Consider the following 17,681-nt stretch of genomic DNA (forward strand, 5'->3'; position numbering starts at 1 on the left):
AAGAGAGAACGAGGAAAAAAAAAACAAAGAGACAACCGTGTCAGGACTGAAGACCAGGGTTTGTGTTTCTTCACGGTTTAGAAAGAACCTGAAGAAGAAATCTCTTTTCTTCTTCTTTTTTTTTTTGTCTGTCTCGGAGTTGTGTTTTCGCCTTAATGTAGAGCAACTGTAGTGTACACAAAAGGACACCGGATATGCAATTCAAAGCCAAAAGTGTCCACAGTCGATATAAAGCAAGGTCACGTGACCCAAAACATGTGATGTCACGTAAAGTGGGGAGGGAGGGAGGGGTGGGTGAGACTTGACATGAATGAAACCAAACAGGCGGTCCTCAGTGTGTGTATGTGTGTGTGTGGCACTCGGCACCGATCATTTACAGTTTCTCGGGGCGTCTGAAGAAAAGTGTGGCCTCCCCCCTTCTGGTGACTGTGCAGTTAAAAATGGGCACATGGTGATTTAAGCTCATGCTTCAGTTGTGGTAAACCATCCAAGCACTTCTTTAATGAATAACTATAAATACACAGCAGCGTTTTTTTTTTCTTTCTTTCTTTTACTGGAGAGGTTTCCGTCCACCTCCACCTCCTCCTCCTCCTCCTCCTCCTCCTCTTCCTCTCCCCGGGTGAGTGTTGTGACGCGTTTCGTCTCCTACGACAGCTAACTACGATTTTTTGCTCATCTGCGACGAGAGGAAACGCGGTTTAATAAGTGGACTTGATTATCAACGTTCATATAGATTTTGCTATAATATATTTATATAGTTATTTTTAATTGTTTTTTTTGTTTTTTTACTTTCTCTCGCACTCGCTCGCGTTCACATTCTCTCGTCTCACTAATTTTATCCAATGTACACAACTTAACAGACATATGGGGGGGGGGGCAACAGAGCTGAAATGACAATCACTGAGAAAAAATAAAAATAAAACAAAGCCAAAAAAAAAGAAGAAAAAACTGCAGTCTTTTTTTTGTCATCCATTGGCAGTTGGACTGACTCAGCAGTCAGCCAGTAACAATGGTGCTTTAAGGAGAGGAGGTGGCCCATGTCATCAAAGAGGCGGCGCCGGAGGCTCTTTCTTCGCCGGTGGCGCCTTCGCCGTCGTTTTTGTCGTCTTGCGAGCCGGGGTCGTCTCCTTGAGGTTTAGGTTCTCCAGCGCCACGTCCAAGGTCATGACCTCGACGCAGCCCATGGCCTCGAAGTCGGCGAAACTCCGCAACGAGCCGTGACAGTCGTCCTCGTCCTCGGAGGAGGAGGAGGCGGCGTCCTGGTCGGGCAGCAGCGTGGACAGCAGCAGTTCCGTCACAAACAAGCTCCTGTCGGCCCACTGCGCCTCGCACAGCTGCCGCTCGGCCTCGGACAGTCGCGGTTCGCTCAGCCTGCGGGGGAGAGAGATTGAGAGGGTGAAGAACACGGCGCTAAGCCACTATCTGCTAGAGCGATTATTTTCTCGATTAATCGTTTCAGGGTTTGTCAAACCGTTTTAATGATTTCTTTGTTCTGTGGAGCAAAGAAACTAAGAAAATATTCACATTTAAGAAGCTAAAACAGAAGCTACATTATCAAAAACTGTTGTTTGGGATTATTTTTGGGATTATTTATTAAAAAAAAAAAAAAAAAAAAAAAGTAGAAGTGACTGCCTCACCTGCTGAGTAGAAACTGGGAACTATGTGCAGTGTGCTGTGTGTTAGACTCAGGTGGACCCAGGTTGGGAGTAGCGTTGCTATTGTGGTTGCCGCTCGGGTTGGGGTTGGCGGTGGCGGCCGAATTCGTGTTCAGGATCGCGTTGGCGCGGCCGCCGCCTCGGCTGGCGTTCCGGGCCGTCTCCAGCTGCTGACGCGCGGCCTGGGCCTGCTGCCGCTCCAACTGGAGCTGCATCTGAAGCTGCTGGAGCTGAGAGGCCGAGGGGCCCGAGCTGAGCTGGCCGCCCGCCGAGCGACGCACCCCCGACAACTGGGAAAGGAGCTCTGCGAACAACGAAATGGAGAAGATCAAGATCAAAAAGCCATTTTTTTCGTACAGCTGCACAGCTTGTGATCTACAAAGAAACTGTGGCACGGGAAGATGTGCGTAGTGTCACCAGACCCTGAGGGTTTTTTTTCGGCTAAATCTCAACCAGCAGAATTGGCAGCCTGAGCCAGAGTCATTCAGGTCCTTCAAGAGGAAGGCTTGTGGCCTGTTTGTGAGGAACACTGACTGAACACAAACCCTCATTAAAGCACAGCTGGAGCGGACATGGCCGATGCCAAGCACTGCATCAGATTAAAATTGGGAACAGTACGAGCGGAGAGAATACCTTGGTAACAACTCTGCCCACACACCGCTGCTTCAGTCAGAGGAGGGATTAAAGTGCACGCTGAAAAAAGTATGCTCTGAATGTGGCCTTCATTTTCACCTTAACTGCACAACTTTAGCTCTGCAATTACATGTCGCACAGTTGTGATAATGATGTTATCATGGAGGCTGTGCTTCATAATGAGATGTTGCACTTTTCCCCTCCCCCTGTATCGTCCACATTCTCCTGCCTCTGTGCTGTGTGACTGACCTGCTATAGGATCCATGGCCTCTCTGCTGAAGTTGGAGCTCTGCGAGGAGCTCTGACTGGTGGAGAGCCCCCCCGTGGTGCTACTGGTGAAGTGCATGTTCGACCTGCGGGCTCGCGGACCACCCAGCCCGCGCCCTGGGTGAAACATCCTCCTCACGTGCCGTACCCCGCTGGACTCGTCGTGAAAGCGGATCATTAAGGAACACAACACTGTCAAGGTACTTTGACTGACAATTGATCTTCTTCGATTACACTTTAAATCAATACAACGTCAAAGTGTTGATCGACTAACGGTTAAAACCTAAAAATATGCAGCATTGTTGATATTTGCTTGTATCTATTGCGAATCTATTTTTGTCAATCGACTCATTTATTACATTGTTCAGGTCTCACAGGGCACTGGTTACTAAGGAACTATGTTACTGTTTTATGAAGCTTAGGTTCGCCTCGGTGTCTCGTTTTCATTTACTTACAATTTTGCATGTTATTTTCTTTCCCCTCCACCACCTGTATTCAAATATACAATGTATAATAAGCCATCAGTCCTCCAAAGAGTCTATTTGCATTACTATAATGCCATTTCAACCCCTCGAGCTGCCTTCTCTCTTTTACACTACCGTTCAAAAGTGAATATAACATTAAATGAATCAGAAATGCACTCTATACATTGTTAATGTGGTAAACGACTATTCTAGATGCAAATGTCTGGTTTTTAATGGAATATGTACATAGGTGTATAGAGGCTAATTTCCAATGTTCTAATGGTACGTTGTGTTTGCTAATCACGTTAGAAGGGTATTGGATGATTGTGGAATGATGTTAGCACAGCTGAAAGCAGTTTTGCTGGTTCTTTGACAAAAGCGAACTTAATATTTTTGAATAAAAATTATTATTTCTAATCTTGTCAATGTCTTGACTATATTTTCTACTCATTTTGCAACTCTTTTGATGAATAAAAGACTTTTAATGGAAAACACAAAAAAATTGTATAGGTGACCCCAAACTTTTGAACGGTAGTGTATACATGTAGAACAGATCACTCAAGGACATCAATTTCAGGTGGAAATTCATCCAACTGATGAATAACATAAATACATGTTCAAATTGACTAAACTTTTTTGTTTTAACCAGCGCTGTTCACACAGTTTGCAGCCTTTACGCTCTGTTCCTGCCTTCTGTATTTGGAAGAAATATGCGTCACGTCACTGCAGTTTCAGTCAGCAAGAGATATATGCACCAATTCAATTTACTCCACTTGCAGGATCCGTCAGCACCATGTATCGATCCAATACCGCCCTAAGGCCGGGGATTTCTTTGGCTCTAAAACCATAGTTGGTGACGTTTAAAGAAAAACTGTAGTAACAGAACAGTGTGTAAGCAGCTGATCAGTCAGAATGAAGCCTACTTATTTATAACGTGTCAATACTGCCGTTTTAAGACAGAAACCTTGAAATATATGTATATGTAATATTCTTTTTAAGTCTGTTTATAGTCGTATCCGAGGCCAAGGGGAATACTACTTGAAAAGGATATCAAGTCTCTGGGCGCTCTGTGTTCAAGTGTGAGATGAGCAGCGAAGTCATCCGTCACATGATTTGGGTCACCACCTGGCAGCGCTGCACATATGGGGCAGATCTAGAGAAGAGGAAGAGAAAGCGGACAGGTCGTTTTACAACACGCTTCACTGCACACTGAACGTTTGTTCAGGAGGACTCGGCTCCAACTGGCCAACACCCACATTGGTAAATATCTGCTCTACAAACGCTGTGTGCACTGCAATTTCAGAAGCATTCCAGCTCTGCAGCTCGTAGGACAGTGTCTGAGCTCCGGCAGATGCGAGGAACCGCTAAAGGCATAGATTGATTTTACATGTTAAAGAAGTAGGCTGCGAGCTGCCAAGCGGAATGCCAAGATACGTACCGCTGTTGGCTTAATCAAAATAGGATCATATTTGCCGTCTGCTGCAGAAGACAAGTTGTTATTATGTCAATGATAAATGTTGGTAAAATGACCAGTCTTTTGCTCAGGAAATGTCAAACATAACTCACGTTAATGATGCACCTGAAGTTACGCAGGAAGTGTGTGTTTCAGTCTAACAAGGAGCCACGGGGGCAAACATTAAATCATTTCACCTATAGTATATATAGCAGGGGTCTAAAACTGGCGGGCCCCCAATCGATTACATGCCGCCCCCCACTTAATATCATGCTATAATGAAAACATGATGCAATATTGTGAACAGTTTTTTTTCTCACTTTTTGTTCTCCAGGCTGACCCCCGCTTGACCACGATAGATGCGCATTGGCCCCCAGGTCATTTGAGTTTGAGACCCCTGATATATAGTATATGGTAATAGTAAATTAATAAATGGCAATAAATTAAATACTAATCAGAGTGGGGACATTTAAATGTGCCTCTCTATCATAACTATAACTTCATGTGTATGATTTTGGAAAAAAACTTACACGAATGGAAAATAAATGCAAATTATTGGGAAAAGCTGTGGAAGCGTGGAAGTGTGTCTTCTCTAAAGCCTCTTTCACACTAAAATGAATGAGTGGTTATAAAGCCTTTAAACAGGTGATTAACATCATTCCATTGCCAGTGGTTTGTCTGCCCTGTGGTGTCTTTTTCACCCCTTGCACCAGCAATAAAAAGAGGGAAAAAAACAACATCGTTACAGCCATTACTATTTTCTTTCTCATCTTTTACTTTGGATGCACATTTAAGTCCAAATCTTACCGATGGGAATGGGACATACAGTGTTCGTCTCACTCGTCGATATAGAGCTACCCAAAATAGAAGCCAATCGCGCAGAAATGCGTCGCAATTGTTTCAAAAATGACTTGGAAACGCCAAGTAGAAAACAACTCATTGTCTGCCCACAGAGCCGGGCTGCATAAAAGAGCAATCAAATCAAAACAAAAGAGGAAAAAAAAAACATGATTTGAGTTGATGAGCTCTTGCCTTTTCTTCATTTTTTTGATGAGGGATGAGGAGGGGGGTGTGGCATACAAATCAAAGACTGGGTTGGCAATTTTGTTTCTTGCATGATTTGACTGGCAGCCTGTGAGTGTGATGAACACTGCGGCTCCGAGCAGGGGGCACATAAAGACTGTACGACATAGAGAAAAATGGTTTTGCCCGTGATTCATTTGTGTATGAACATCCTCTGTGTCAGTGAGAAGATGACATCAGAACTTAAGCTTTGACTGTATCATTCTGACGCTGCAAAATACCATTTACGCAAACAAATGAATGAATGTGAATCATCACAAAAATGAATGCTTCCAGGTGCGAATTACTGTGCAAACATACTGTATGTTCCAAACCTTCGTAAGCGTCTGTGTGTGAGGCTTCAGCATCCACCTACCACTTCTGTAGAGGTCTCTGTGTGCTCTGCAGCCACATGCTCCTGCAGAGAGAGCTCTGTGTAGCCCATCCTGCCACAGTAGGGACATGTAAAGGCCTGGGGCTGCTCCACTGAGAACGCTTCACCGCCGTAGTACAGGTCTGGAGGAGAACAGATGGACATTCAGTTCCAATACAATAGAGTTCTTTTTTACCTGGAAATAGAACGCCATACATAGGATGCTTATCAAACTAGCACAAAACCATACCCGTTATCTATTATGCAACCAATGTAAAGTTGACGTTTACTGTATGTAAACAAATGTGGTAAGCAGATAGTGGAAAAAGCAAACTTGGGAAACAGCCCACACTAAATTTAACAATTTTCCTGCGAGCTCGCACCTTCTGTTGCGATTTCCCAACAAACTGTACAACAGTATGTCCTCGGTGTGAAAGCCTTGGAGAGCATAAAAATAAACACAATGCACGCGCCATAACTATTATTTGACATAATACATCATTCTGTCAAGCAGATCCAATGTGAACAGAACCACATTTACAGTGAGTGCGGTCTGACTGGGAGTGCCATATTTTAATCATCGTCACTGCCGCTATACTCATAAACCAAAGCCACAAAGACAACAACGCACGAGCAAAATCTCCTCAGATTAAAGTCGAATCACTGCTCAGACAGTTGGGAGCAGCCCTTCTGTCAGCGAGCAGAGGATTGACTGTAGCTGTTTTACTTGTTCACACTTATTAAGACACTGAGGGTAGGCTTCCATAGACCGCAAGTGTTTGCGGTTTCCTTATGAAATGACAAGAATTACTGTGATTTGCATGTGTTAATGTGTAAACTCAGTGTTCTGTGCTTATTACATCGGAGGGCATGCTTAGGTGTCACACCACTGCGAGAACAGATTTAAAATACTGTCTATTTGGGTTGTGTTTTCCATACTGCAAAGACTGTTTTTACTAGGTTATCGGTTGGATATAAACATCTGTTTTCTCAGCGACAACAAACATTGAACGACAAAACTGTTAAATGCACAACCTGAATCGGCACCGTACTTACCGAAGTCGACTCGTGTTAATATACACTGCATGGGATGCTCTGTGGTGTGTCTCGTCGTCGTCGCGCCGCTCTCGTAACAAGATGCGCACAGGTCATAGTCGTAGCAGATTAAACATTTGTACCGTCGCCCTCTGAAGTTGCCTTTTAAACACGCATCGCAGCTCACACCTGAAGTGAAGACACGAGAAAGAGGGGGAAACGTTAGATGTTTAATATTCATGTGAACTGATTACGGTTTGCTTGACTGAGCTGATTTGACGGGTTATACACAATTCAGTGTTTCAAAGATGTCACATGTTGTAGAAAAGGGCTGGGAATCGCAGGGTACTTCGTGATGCAATCAGCACACAATAAATGTTCCATGATACCAATAGTGAACGTGGCTGGGGCATCACATCACACAGCTTTTGCCGCCATTAAACTCCCTCTTCTTCGGCCAGGTAACTTTTCACCCAAGTTTCCTTCATTCATTTGACATGATAAAGCAACGCCCAGCGAGACTGTTTACTTTACAGCATCTTAATTTGTTAATTAAAATGTCAATATTTGCCCTGGTGTCTTGATGATCGTATTGCACGAGCAAGGATGAGACAACACTACACCGCTATTGTGGGATATTTTATGAATAAACATACAGATCCCTTGACCTAGTAGTTTTTCATCAATGCCCTCTGTAAGCATTACATCACAAGTTAACAATGAGGGTTTACATCATTTAATCAGACCAACAGTGTTCATGCATATTAGTGTGTAAATCTCCTGTAGCTGTAACATAATAAGGATTGGCTCTCAGACTTATATAAGCAGATTTCTGCCAACTTTATATTCATAACATCATGACTGAGGACATGCTCCTCACTAAAGTCCCCCCCACAACTATGAATGACAGCCTTCACCTCAAGTGTCCCACACAGAGTTACCTTGTCCCTCTGTTTTCAAGCCCCATGCTTTTCTTGATTGACGAGGACAGTCGTGCCGCCTCGGTGTATTGCATGACACCAGGCTGCTTTAACTCCCTCGTATATCCATTCATAGCTACGAGCAGTGAAGTCTCAGAGCCAATCAGACCGTGCTGTGCAGCGGGTAAAGACTGGGCTGCAGTAATGTTAACGACAGCAACAACAGGAACAACCCCAAAGCGATAACCAGCTCGATCACTTCTCACAGCAAAGTTGTCAACAACACAAGCATGAGCAATAAAGGCCGTCCGGGCCTGACTAACCTTCGCTGTTAGCACAAACCAATAAGTAAACCAGCTACTATGAGATTAACTACGAGCTGACGAATTAGTCAGCAGCAGAGGACGAACTCACCAAACAGTCCACGGGACAATGAGCTCAGTCTTAACTGTGTCCCACTCGACACGAGCAGCTAACTTCAAGTCCAACAAGGTTGGCCACAAGGACGAGGTGAATGTTGGGTTTGTCAGTTGTTAGCTTAAGAAACTCGCATGCAAGGGCCAACTTCTATCAGAAAAACAAGCTAAAACTGGCTGACATTAGTGTTGGCGACATGACAGCTCCATCCGGACTCCGCTCCACTCTTGTGTCCGCCCGTTCCCGGCACTCCCCCCTCTACCTTGCTCGCTCGCGTTCACCTATGAAACCTATCTTATCACGTTAGCTTGCAGGCTAGTTAGCGGTGTTAGCCAACGTCAGGTAGCTCTGGTAAATTTCTGGATCACGCACGTCCACTGCGTGCGTCGCACACACATATCGCAACAGCTATAACTTAGCTATAACCGCGCACACACACGCGGAATTAACGCAGACAACAGCCTCGGCGCCAACGCTACCTAGCAGCAGCTGCAAAACAAGAAATTCTCGGCTAGCTTAATGTTAGCCGGCGGTGCTCTACTAACGTTTTCATCCCTAATCTCGAGCTGCTCACGTCTGCTGCGATCCGCTGTATTCTTACCTTCATGTCGGGACATCCTACGAACACTGACGCAACACCCTGCTCGGGCTCCGGGGCTTGGAATAAGGGATAATCTGAGTGAAGAGAAGAGAAGCCGGGGCTGGCTGTCTGTCCCTGGCCTCTTCCCTCATGAAGTATCCGGTCTGGCTCTCTGCCCCCCTCCGCCTCCTGCTGTGTCACTGTACGGTGCGATGCTCCACCTCGTCCACGCGGTGGCGCTGCCGTGTAATTGTAGAGTTGGATGTTGGCTCCTCTTTTCAGTTTTACGGCAGGTAAGAGTTTGCGTTAAGGTGCATTACCGCCATTCCTGTCGAGAGAGAGTGAGGACAAGAGTTGTGGTTTCACCTGTAGGGGCCTCCTGACTGTAAATATATACACACAGCTCGAACTCGTGTAGTTTAATACAACATTCATGTTGTGAGTGACAACATGTCTGGCACATGCGGTTGTTCATTGTTGAAACGGTGACTATTGACCTTAATGTGAATAAGAAATTACTGAGTTTAAGGTGTTAGCATACATATGCTATGTATGCTATGCTAATAACAAATGTATTAGACCACCACCCAAAGCAAGAGCTGCCCTAAATTAACAGCACTGGTAATTAGCAAAATAATTTTTTATGTATCTGTAATAGTTAATACACCACTATGTAGAAGCCCTTATAGATATACGATATATATAATGCTAAAATGTAATTATTATTGTTATCCATTCATTTTCAAATGTAATGTTGTACAAACCTTTCAGAGAAGCCCACTATGCCACCTCAAGTTATTTGCCAAATAAATAACAATAACATTTTTAGTTTTAAAGGTGCATTATGTAATAAATCTAAAGCAACTGGCCATAAAATCCTCCTAATATGTCACAGAGACTCAGGAATAATATTCATATAATATACTGAACTCACCACCAACAACAACAGTACAGCCAAAATATTTGCATTGTATTTAACTCTTTTGCAGACCGCAAACCATATTTATGTTTTGAAATCATGTTTTGGCATGTGGCGCCACCTACCGCCGTCTGCCAATCATTGCAGTCAGTAGAGTCTCAGCTGCCGAGCAACCACAGGTTGCCAGTTACGTCTGAGCTACAATGGCGGAGAAAACGAAACCTAAAAGGCCTCAGTATTTTGAATTTGAGTGTAGTAACAGTTTTTGGCCACATTCTTACATATGGCGCCTTTAAATAGGTTTTTTTTAAATATTTTCAAAATATAAATAAGAATTGTTTTTATGACAGGTGGTCTACTAACTATGTTAAGCACTGTAGTCTATAGCATACAAACAACTCCACATATCTTACTGTCGCAGATTGTCGCTTATTCAGAGTAAAATCTTTTACGATAAATGACATTGTGCTGTTTACGTGACAGTGTTTTACTCAAGACAATCATCTTAAGCTGGTTAAATTATACATATATTGTTGTCCATGTAAACATAGTGTCACCGTAGAGGAGTAAATATTTTTTTTAATACGCTCTTTTGCTCGCACGGGTCAACTTGGTTGTGATAGTATTTCACTGTACCTCTCTGTTGGGTCTTGACAGGCAGATCTTATAGTGCAAAGTCAGGACATCTCAGCACAGTGCAGAATCAAACTGGCCCACACACTGGGCACCTGGCTGAGGACTGTGGATGGAAAGAATAACTATTCCCCCTGCATAAGAAGGGACATTGAATTAAATATAACTGGGTTCAGGTCAGTTCTTGAGCACTTGAGCTTCAAACAGCCAGCGAGAAATCTAAAAAAGAAAGAGCTAAAAATATATTTGTCTCAAAACATAATCTAGGTCTATTTAAAGCATTTGACTTTACAAAGTGAATGTTATTTATTAGTGATGTTTCATGTCTGTCTGACTCTAGAAGATTGGAATAGCCAGAATGTGTCCATTTTCCCAGACAATGCAGTTGGGAATGCTGAGTACTCTCATTGTCTGTGTGTGTGTGTATTTCTTCTACTTCATCCTGCAGTAAGTTCACATTGAGTTCTTATGCCTGTGCCTTAGATCTGTGAATGATCAACCTTTGCATCCCTTTGATCTTCCCTTAAATTAATACCCTTTGGTAGAAACATGTTTCAAAAAGCATAAAAACCTGGAATGCAGAAAATGACACTTCTTTTAAAAATAAGTATTAGAAACACTGCATTCATGGCGGTTACTATCAAGCAATTGTGCCGTTTGGAGGGTATTTTGTCTCATGCTAACTTTTAATCTTTGGTCTGGAACAGATGTTTCAAACATCTGGTTATAACACACCCTGACATGCAACTATGGCATCGCCGATGTCCATGAACAAATCATTATCATCTCGTCAAATGAACTCCAGTGCCCTCAAGAGATGCAGCGTTTGTGCATGTGTGTTCTCATAAGAGGACGGTTATTTGAAGTCATTCCGCTTTTAAATAGTATGCAGGGTTTTTTTTTAGAAAATATCCTGTTAAAGGTCCAGTGTGTGAGAATTATAGGTGAAATCATTGGTCATTTGGCAGAAATTGAATATTAAACATTATTTATATGGAGTGTGCATCACCTGGGCATATGAATTGTTGTTTTTATTACCACAAAATTAGTTTTAATGATGCTTTGAAGTGAAGAGTGAGTTGAGAGATTTCCACCTGCAGTCTTCAACTTCACCAACAGATGTCGCTAGATCCCACACACTGTGTACCTTTAAAGTTCTAGTTTTGTCAGTTGAAGTCACTCACGGATCAGACAGTGGAGACTGCATTTTGACCGGGCACAGTGTCACATTGTGTCACGTATTTAACAGTAAATAGATCAAATACTTATATGTATGTATGTATAGATAGATAGATAGATAGATAGATAGATAGATAGATAGATAGATAGATAGATAGATAGATAGATAGATAGATAGATAGATAGATAGATAGATTATTTATTCATTTTGATTTTTTATTGATTTAAAAAAATATATCATGAGGGTTAGGGATGGGGGGTGTTCTATATGTTGAGCAATAGAGTCCCTGCCCACCCACTGATAGATGGATCGTCTGAATAGTCAGTTGGTTATTGTGGCAGTGACCTGGTATATAACTCACTGACCCACAGCACAGACTTTTTGTTTCCACAAAGATGCGTGACTGCACCGTGTCTCCAGGAACCTGCTACACCTTCCCACTGTATTACAGGGCTTATCGTGCTTGATGCTTTTTCCACAACATAGTGGTGCTATTGTAGCAGGGAGGGAGCCCTGTGTGGGTGCGCCTATTCTTCTGCCTCTTTATCAATTGAAAACTGGTTGGTGAGCTAACGGATGGTTTGGCAGCGCGCCAGGCGGAGGGGAGGATGTTTTGGTGGGGGAGGGAGCCTCGGTGTTCCTCCCCCAACAAGCACTGCTGCTCCCGGCCATTTAAATGTTCACATAGACGAGCTTAGAGGCGTTTCCCACTCACTGTCATAAGCAGAGGGAGTTCATAATAATAATAATAATAACAATAACATTATTTTTTAATATTATGTATTATTATTATTATTAGGATACATAACCATGCCGCAGGTGTAGGGACACAGATCCCCATCGCCTCTCATTGGCTCATTGACTCTTTGATGATCAATTTCCTCCACATTGTTTGACTCTATTCGGGCATCAAAGGTGAATGACCTGCAGTAAGACACACTGGATACACTATAGGTCTGCTTGCGTCACCCCACACAGAAACCACGCGCAACACAAGACGCCTACTACGACTCCATTCAGCTCGCCACGCCTTCAGTGTATACAAAACGGGGGGCTTGACCAATAAGATTCGCGAGAGATCAGCCGATGATCAGATGACTGAAAACGGGTACTATTTAAAACTCTAATGACACTCCAGTGCGAGTTTATACATCGTCCTGAGCGGCGTAACCACTGCGCGCACCAGAACGCACCGCGACAGCTCGCTTGCTCTTTGTCACCACTGGATCTGAACTCATTCACCCTTTCGCCACCACGCCACCACCACCACTATCAGCAGCAGCACGCAGCAGCAGTCGATTACACAAAGACACTTCAAGTATCAAGGAGCCTTTCGTTTCCCCTCACACACGTCTGGGAGTGAGAAATGAATCATAAAACCCTTTTATTGTGGATTTTCCTTCAGTGTGCTGCTGCGCTCCTCTCCACTGCTCTCGGAGAAAACGCTGTTTTAAAAGGTAAGAAAGGAAACCCGCCTTGTGCCTTTGCTGTCCATTCATCAATGTTTGAATCGTTTCGTATTCACGTCGCGATTTAAAGAGTCGCAATGCAAGGACAAAGTGGGTCAAACCGTGCGCGCGTAATGGGGAAAAAAAAAACGTTATAAGTAACGTGAAACGCAAATCGCTCGCTGCTTTAATCGCCTCCTGTGCAGTGATATGAAGGCTGACTTTCAAACAAGAGCAAGTGTGGCGGGCAGATAGTGAGGGAGTGAGGAGCTGGGGACGGGTTTGAAAGACAAGACTGCGACGTGTCCTTTTTTGGGAGAGCGACAGGAGCAGCTTGGTGTTCATGTGCTGGACGCACAACGCCACGTCTGTGTCTGTGCGTGTGTGAACTGTTTGCAATGATTCACTGCCGGATCTGCGCTTTAATTACCACGCAGGCTCACCCGCTGCTGCTGTCACTGTCAACTCATTTTATTTGTCTGTGCGACTCATTCATTACCAAAGAGAGAGAGAGAGCTGAGTTCCTTTTAATCCAGACCTACGCGGTGCAGTTCAATTAGGCCAAACCCAAGTCAGCCATTCATTTCCCGCAAGTGTCACACCAAATGTTTTACAGCTTGTAAAATGAACACAGTCTGCAGCTCTACTGCCTTTTTTTTATTTGTCTGCAAACTAATACCAGCTTCAGCCAAGAGCTTAATTTGTACAGTAGAGTAAAGAAAAGCACAATGTGTTTTAAATCAGACAGTCAGAGTTTGAAGTCAAAGTAAAGCAGGATGCCAGTGGCATTTCGGTTCTGTGTCTTGCGGTATTATTGCAGTGCATGTTGATTGTAGTGGTTTCTGCCATACTGAATCATTCGGATGCATCAGAGCTTGTTATTTCCCTTTCAATTCAATTTTAGGTGCTTTTTTTAACGGTTTTCCTTTTACGCAGTTTGTGTCTTAACATCCACGGTTGTTTCCCCCTCAGGTGAAGACGGTGGATTCAATGAATTATCAACAGACGGCAAGGACTTGGGTGGCGTTATCAAGTACAACATGAGGAAGAGTTTAGACCTGGAGCAGCAGGGATGCTACCTGCAGACCGGCAACAAGGAGTGTCTGAAGGAGTGCGGCTTCAACGCCACAGCCAAGTCTATCTTCATCATCCACGGCTGGACGGTACATATGAGTCATTTGACATAACCCTGTCTAGTTCATCTCCTGCTTTTATCAGGGTTGCAGTTGGAAGAATATCACGTCATAGATGAGCTTGAGTCTTGGATTAATGCTCTTTTTTTATTTTTTTCCTTTTTAGATGAGTGGGATGTTTGAACGCTGGATGCACAAGCTGGTGTCTGCAGTGATGCAGCGCGAGAGCGAGGCCAACGTTGTGGTTGTCGATTGGCTCTCGATAGCGCAGCAGCTGTACCCAGATGCAGTCAACCACACCCAAGGCGTAGGCCTTGATATCGCCGCCCTGCTAAACTGGCTCCAGGTGTGTATTATGCCGCAGGTACACCTTGTGTTTCCACCTTTATGATTCACGGTTGAAGGATCTGCCGAAATTAATCACGTCAATGCGAACATAGCGCTAGGTTTCTCGTTAGGTTTTGAAAAAAATGAATTCTCAGCAGGCAGGGACACACGGTCAGGCATATTTGGATCCCAGTTTGACTGTGGGGCCGTACTCTGGTTTCCCCCCACAGTCCAAAATCATGGAGTTAAGGGTTTTTGGTTACTTGGACATTCTACATCGACAGTAGCTGTGACAGTGAGAATGTGATGGACAGTCGTGTATCCTGCCTTTCGCCATATACAACTGGGATTGGCTCCAGTTCCTCCTTCATGTGAAGGAGAATCACTCTGCTCCGTCGTGTATGTAGTATAGAGTTCTGTACTAGTGTCTTTGGACAATTTGGGTCAATAGAATCCTAATGTATTTCAGTTTGTGCTCTACACCTAAATGATAGTGTACTGTGCTTTGAGCTGAGTCATGTTGGCAGATAGGCGAGTAATGCTCAAAGACAAAAGAGCAACTCATTACCTGCAAGTCCACAAAACCTGTTTCCCCTCTGTTTTTGTTTGAGCTGATTCTAAGGATCTCTGCCTTTTTTTTCTTGTGTGTGTGTGTGAAAGAGCGACCTAAATGTGTTTGGGAAGTGAAATGGTATGCTAATGATCTATTTTGGATTTCCAAACAACAAGGCATCAATACAACAAAGTTTTCATCAAGGCGGCAGCTCCGTTTGTTTCTTTTGGTGTGGCGGTTTCTTTAGTCCCATTAACATTCGGTCGAGAATCTAATGAGGATTACTGTCTATTTAGCACCAAGACAAAAACCACAAATCCCATTCAGCATGATGGTCACAAATTGGATGAGTTCACAAATGGCTAGTGAGGAAGGATTCAGGCATCCTGCCATGTGCTTGGAGACACAGAGTATTTCATGTAGACAAACTCTCGGATCAGCAGAACTTGGCTCAGCTGCAGACACGATTGATAATCACTGGCTGGTTTGGTGTGGCAGCTGCTGATGTGAGATAAACTTCTCTCCCAAACAGGATGAGCTGCAGCTGCCTCTGGAGAATGTGCACCTTATTGGCTACAGTCTGGGCGCTCATGTAGCCGGCTACGCAGGAACACATGTGCGAGGGACAGTCGGCAGAATAACTGGTAAGTTAACGGCGTGAAATATGAATCGGCTACGAACAATAACTCAAAGATGTTGCTGCTTCATTTTCCTGACCTGACGTCTTGTGTGTTTTTCTCATAGGTTTGGACCCAGCAGGACCAATGTTTGAGGGTGCAGAGGAGCAGAATCGCCTTTCTCCAGATGACGCCGACTTTGTGGATGTCCTGCACACTTACACCAGGGAGGCTTTGGGTGTGAGCATCGGTATCCAGCAGCCTATTGGGGACATCGACATCTACCCCAACGGTGGTGATGTGCAGCCTGGCTGTGCGCTGGGTGACGTGCTGGCAGTGGCTGGAAGTAAGTGCTTAAGAAGTGGCAGCCACAATGAATAACAAGGACATATACCCTACCATTTATATTCCATGTATGCTAATGTACAGTAAAGATAACCATGCCATCCTCCTTCTTTTTGCAGATTTCATGGAGGTGATGAAGTGTGAGCACGAGCGTGCCGTGCACTTGTTCGTGGACTCGTTGATGAGCAAGGAGCACATGAGCTTTGCCTTCCAGTGCACCGACCCCGATCGCTTCAAGAAGGGCATCTGCCTCAGCTGCCGCAAGAATCGCTGCAACAACATCGGCTACAACGCCAGGAAGATGCGCAAGAGACGCAACAGTAAAATGTACCTGAAGACGCGAGCACACACTCCCTTCGGTGGTGAGTTTACGACGCGTGACACGATATGACCTGCAAATGTATTGCCCGTTTTTATCTTTTACTACTACACTTACAGTAAAACCTGATAAGCAACTGTACCAAGATATGGTTACATTTACAACAACAGACCCCCTGTGTAAACTACTACTGTGCATAAGGTTGCAGAGCTTTAACTCTCTTGGGTTTTCTTTTTTTAAGGCTACCACTATCAGATGAAGATGCACGTGTTCAACAGGAAACACGCAGACAACGCAGACCCCACCTTCTACGTCAAGTTGTACGGCGCCAATAATGATACGGAAAAAATGTTTGTTGATGTGTAAGTAGAAAATCCATCCAAGTCCTTGGTTGTAAAATCATCATCATATTATAGTGTGTCACCAATTACCAACTTGACGTTATTTTCTTGCCCTTGTCCAGCCATGATGGTGCCGTCGGCCTGAATCTGACCAACACCTTCCTGGTTTTTACTGAGGATGAAATTGGAGACCTGCTGAAGATCCACTTGAGCTGGGAAGGTGAATCAGAATCCTGGTCCTCCGTCTGGAGGAACATCAGAAAGTCATTCTTCACCTGGAACACCAAACCTCCCAAGCCTGTCCTGCAAGTGCGTCGAATTCGTGTGAAAGCAGGAGAAACGCAGAAGAAGTAAGTTTAAAGGAGGAGAAAGCTCAGTATTTATCACAAACATAGAATTGCACGTAATTAAGATTGGCTACACGGGTTTAATGATTATTAAAGCATTGATTATTTCTTCTTCTTCTTTTCCAGGTTTACATTCTGTGCCGTAGATCCCTTAAAAACTGAAATTTCACCAGGAGAATCCATAGCTTATGTGAAATGCCGTGACGGCTGGGAATCGAAACCTAGAAAAAGGTAGGAAACATTTAGATGTTGGACAAAATAATTCTGAATTAAATATCTGAATTGCGCAGAGTGTGTAAAGATTGCACTATTTTCTTTTTATTCATCTACAGGGTGCCCGTGTAACATCTTGGCACTTTCAACAACCGATGCACCGTCACCACAGGGGACCCAACAAGGAACAGCAAGAGGCACTGCCTTCTCTTTATTTGAGCACTTTTTGATGAAGGAGGATTGATGAGCACACAGTGGGGAGGAGCCTCAGACTCTGGAAGGTTTGCTGTGGACCCTGGAAACATGATGGACTCTGGGCTCTGTCCACCATGTTGAGACTTCCAGGCTAGAATTGGAGGCAATCCTAAAAAAAAAGAAAGAGAAAAAAAAAAAAAAAAGATATTTTCCCTGGAGTTTCCGACTGTTCCTTTTGTGCCGACTTTTGAA

The 17,681-nt window shown here is 44.0% G+C and overlaps 2 protein-coding genes across 2 annotated transcripts; one reads left to right on the top strand and one right to left on the bottom strand.

The window, feature by feature from the left end:
• Positions 1-879: 879 nt before the first annotated feature.
• LOC310939694 (E3 ubiquitin-protein ligase KCMF1-like) lies at positions 880-9,000 on the bottom strand. The gene is made up of 7 exons (XM_083904507.1): positions 8,881-9,000; positions 6,964-7,131; positions 5,911-6,050; positions 4,071-4,172; positions 2,538-2,718; positions 1,638-1,959; positions 880-1,371 (listed from the first exon to the last, which is right to left on the bottom strand). Exons 1-7 carry the CDS (start codon positions 8,894-8,896, stop codon positions 1,044-1,046), a joined length of 1,257 nt encoding a protein of 418 aa, XP_083760633.1. The 5' UTR covers positions 8,897-9,000; the 3' UTR covers positions 880-1,043.
• A 3,899-nt stretch (positions 9,001-12,899) lies between these two features.
• On the top strand, positions 12,900-17,256 carry lipg (lipase, endothelial; the record flags this gene model as incomplete). Its single annotated transcript, XM_083905050.1, has 9 exons — positions 12,900-13,048; positions 14,012-14,202; positions 14,339-14,518; positions 15,585-15,696; positions 15,797-16,015; positions 16,134-16,376; positions 16,575-16,695; positions 16,797-17,024; positions 17,148-17,256. Exons 1-9 carry the CDS (start codon positions 12,958-12,960, stop codon positions 17,254-17,256), a joined length of 1,494 nt encoding a protein of 497 aa, XP_083761176.1. The 5' UTR covers positions 12,900-12,957.
• Positions 17,257-17,681: the final 425 nt, after the last annotated feature.

This window comes from Microchirus variegatus, assembly GCF_963457635.1.
Source record: "Microchirus variegatus genome assembly, chromosome: 18".
Classification (NCBI taxonomy): domain Eukaryota; kingdom Metazoa; phylum Chordata; class Actinopteri; order Pleuronectiformes; family Soleidae; genus Microchirus; species Microchirus variegatus.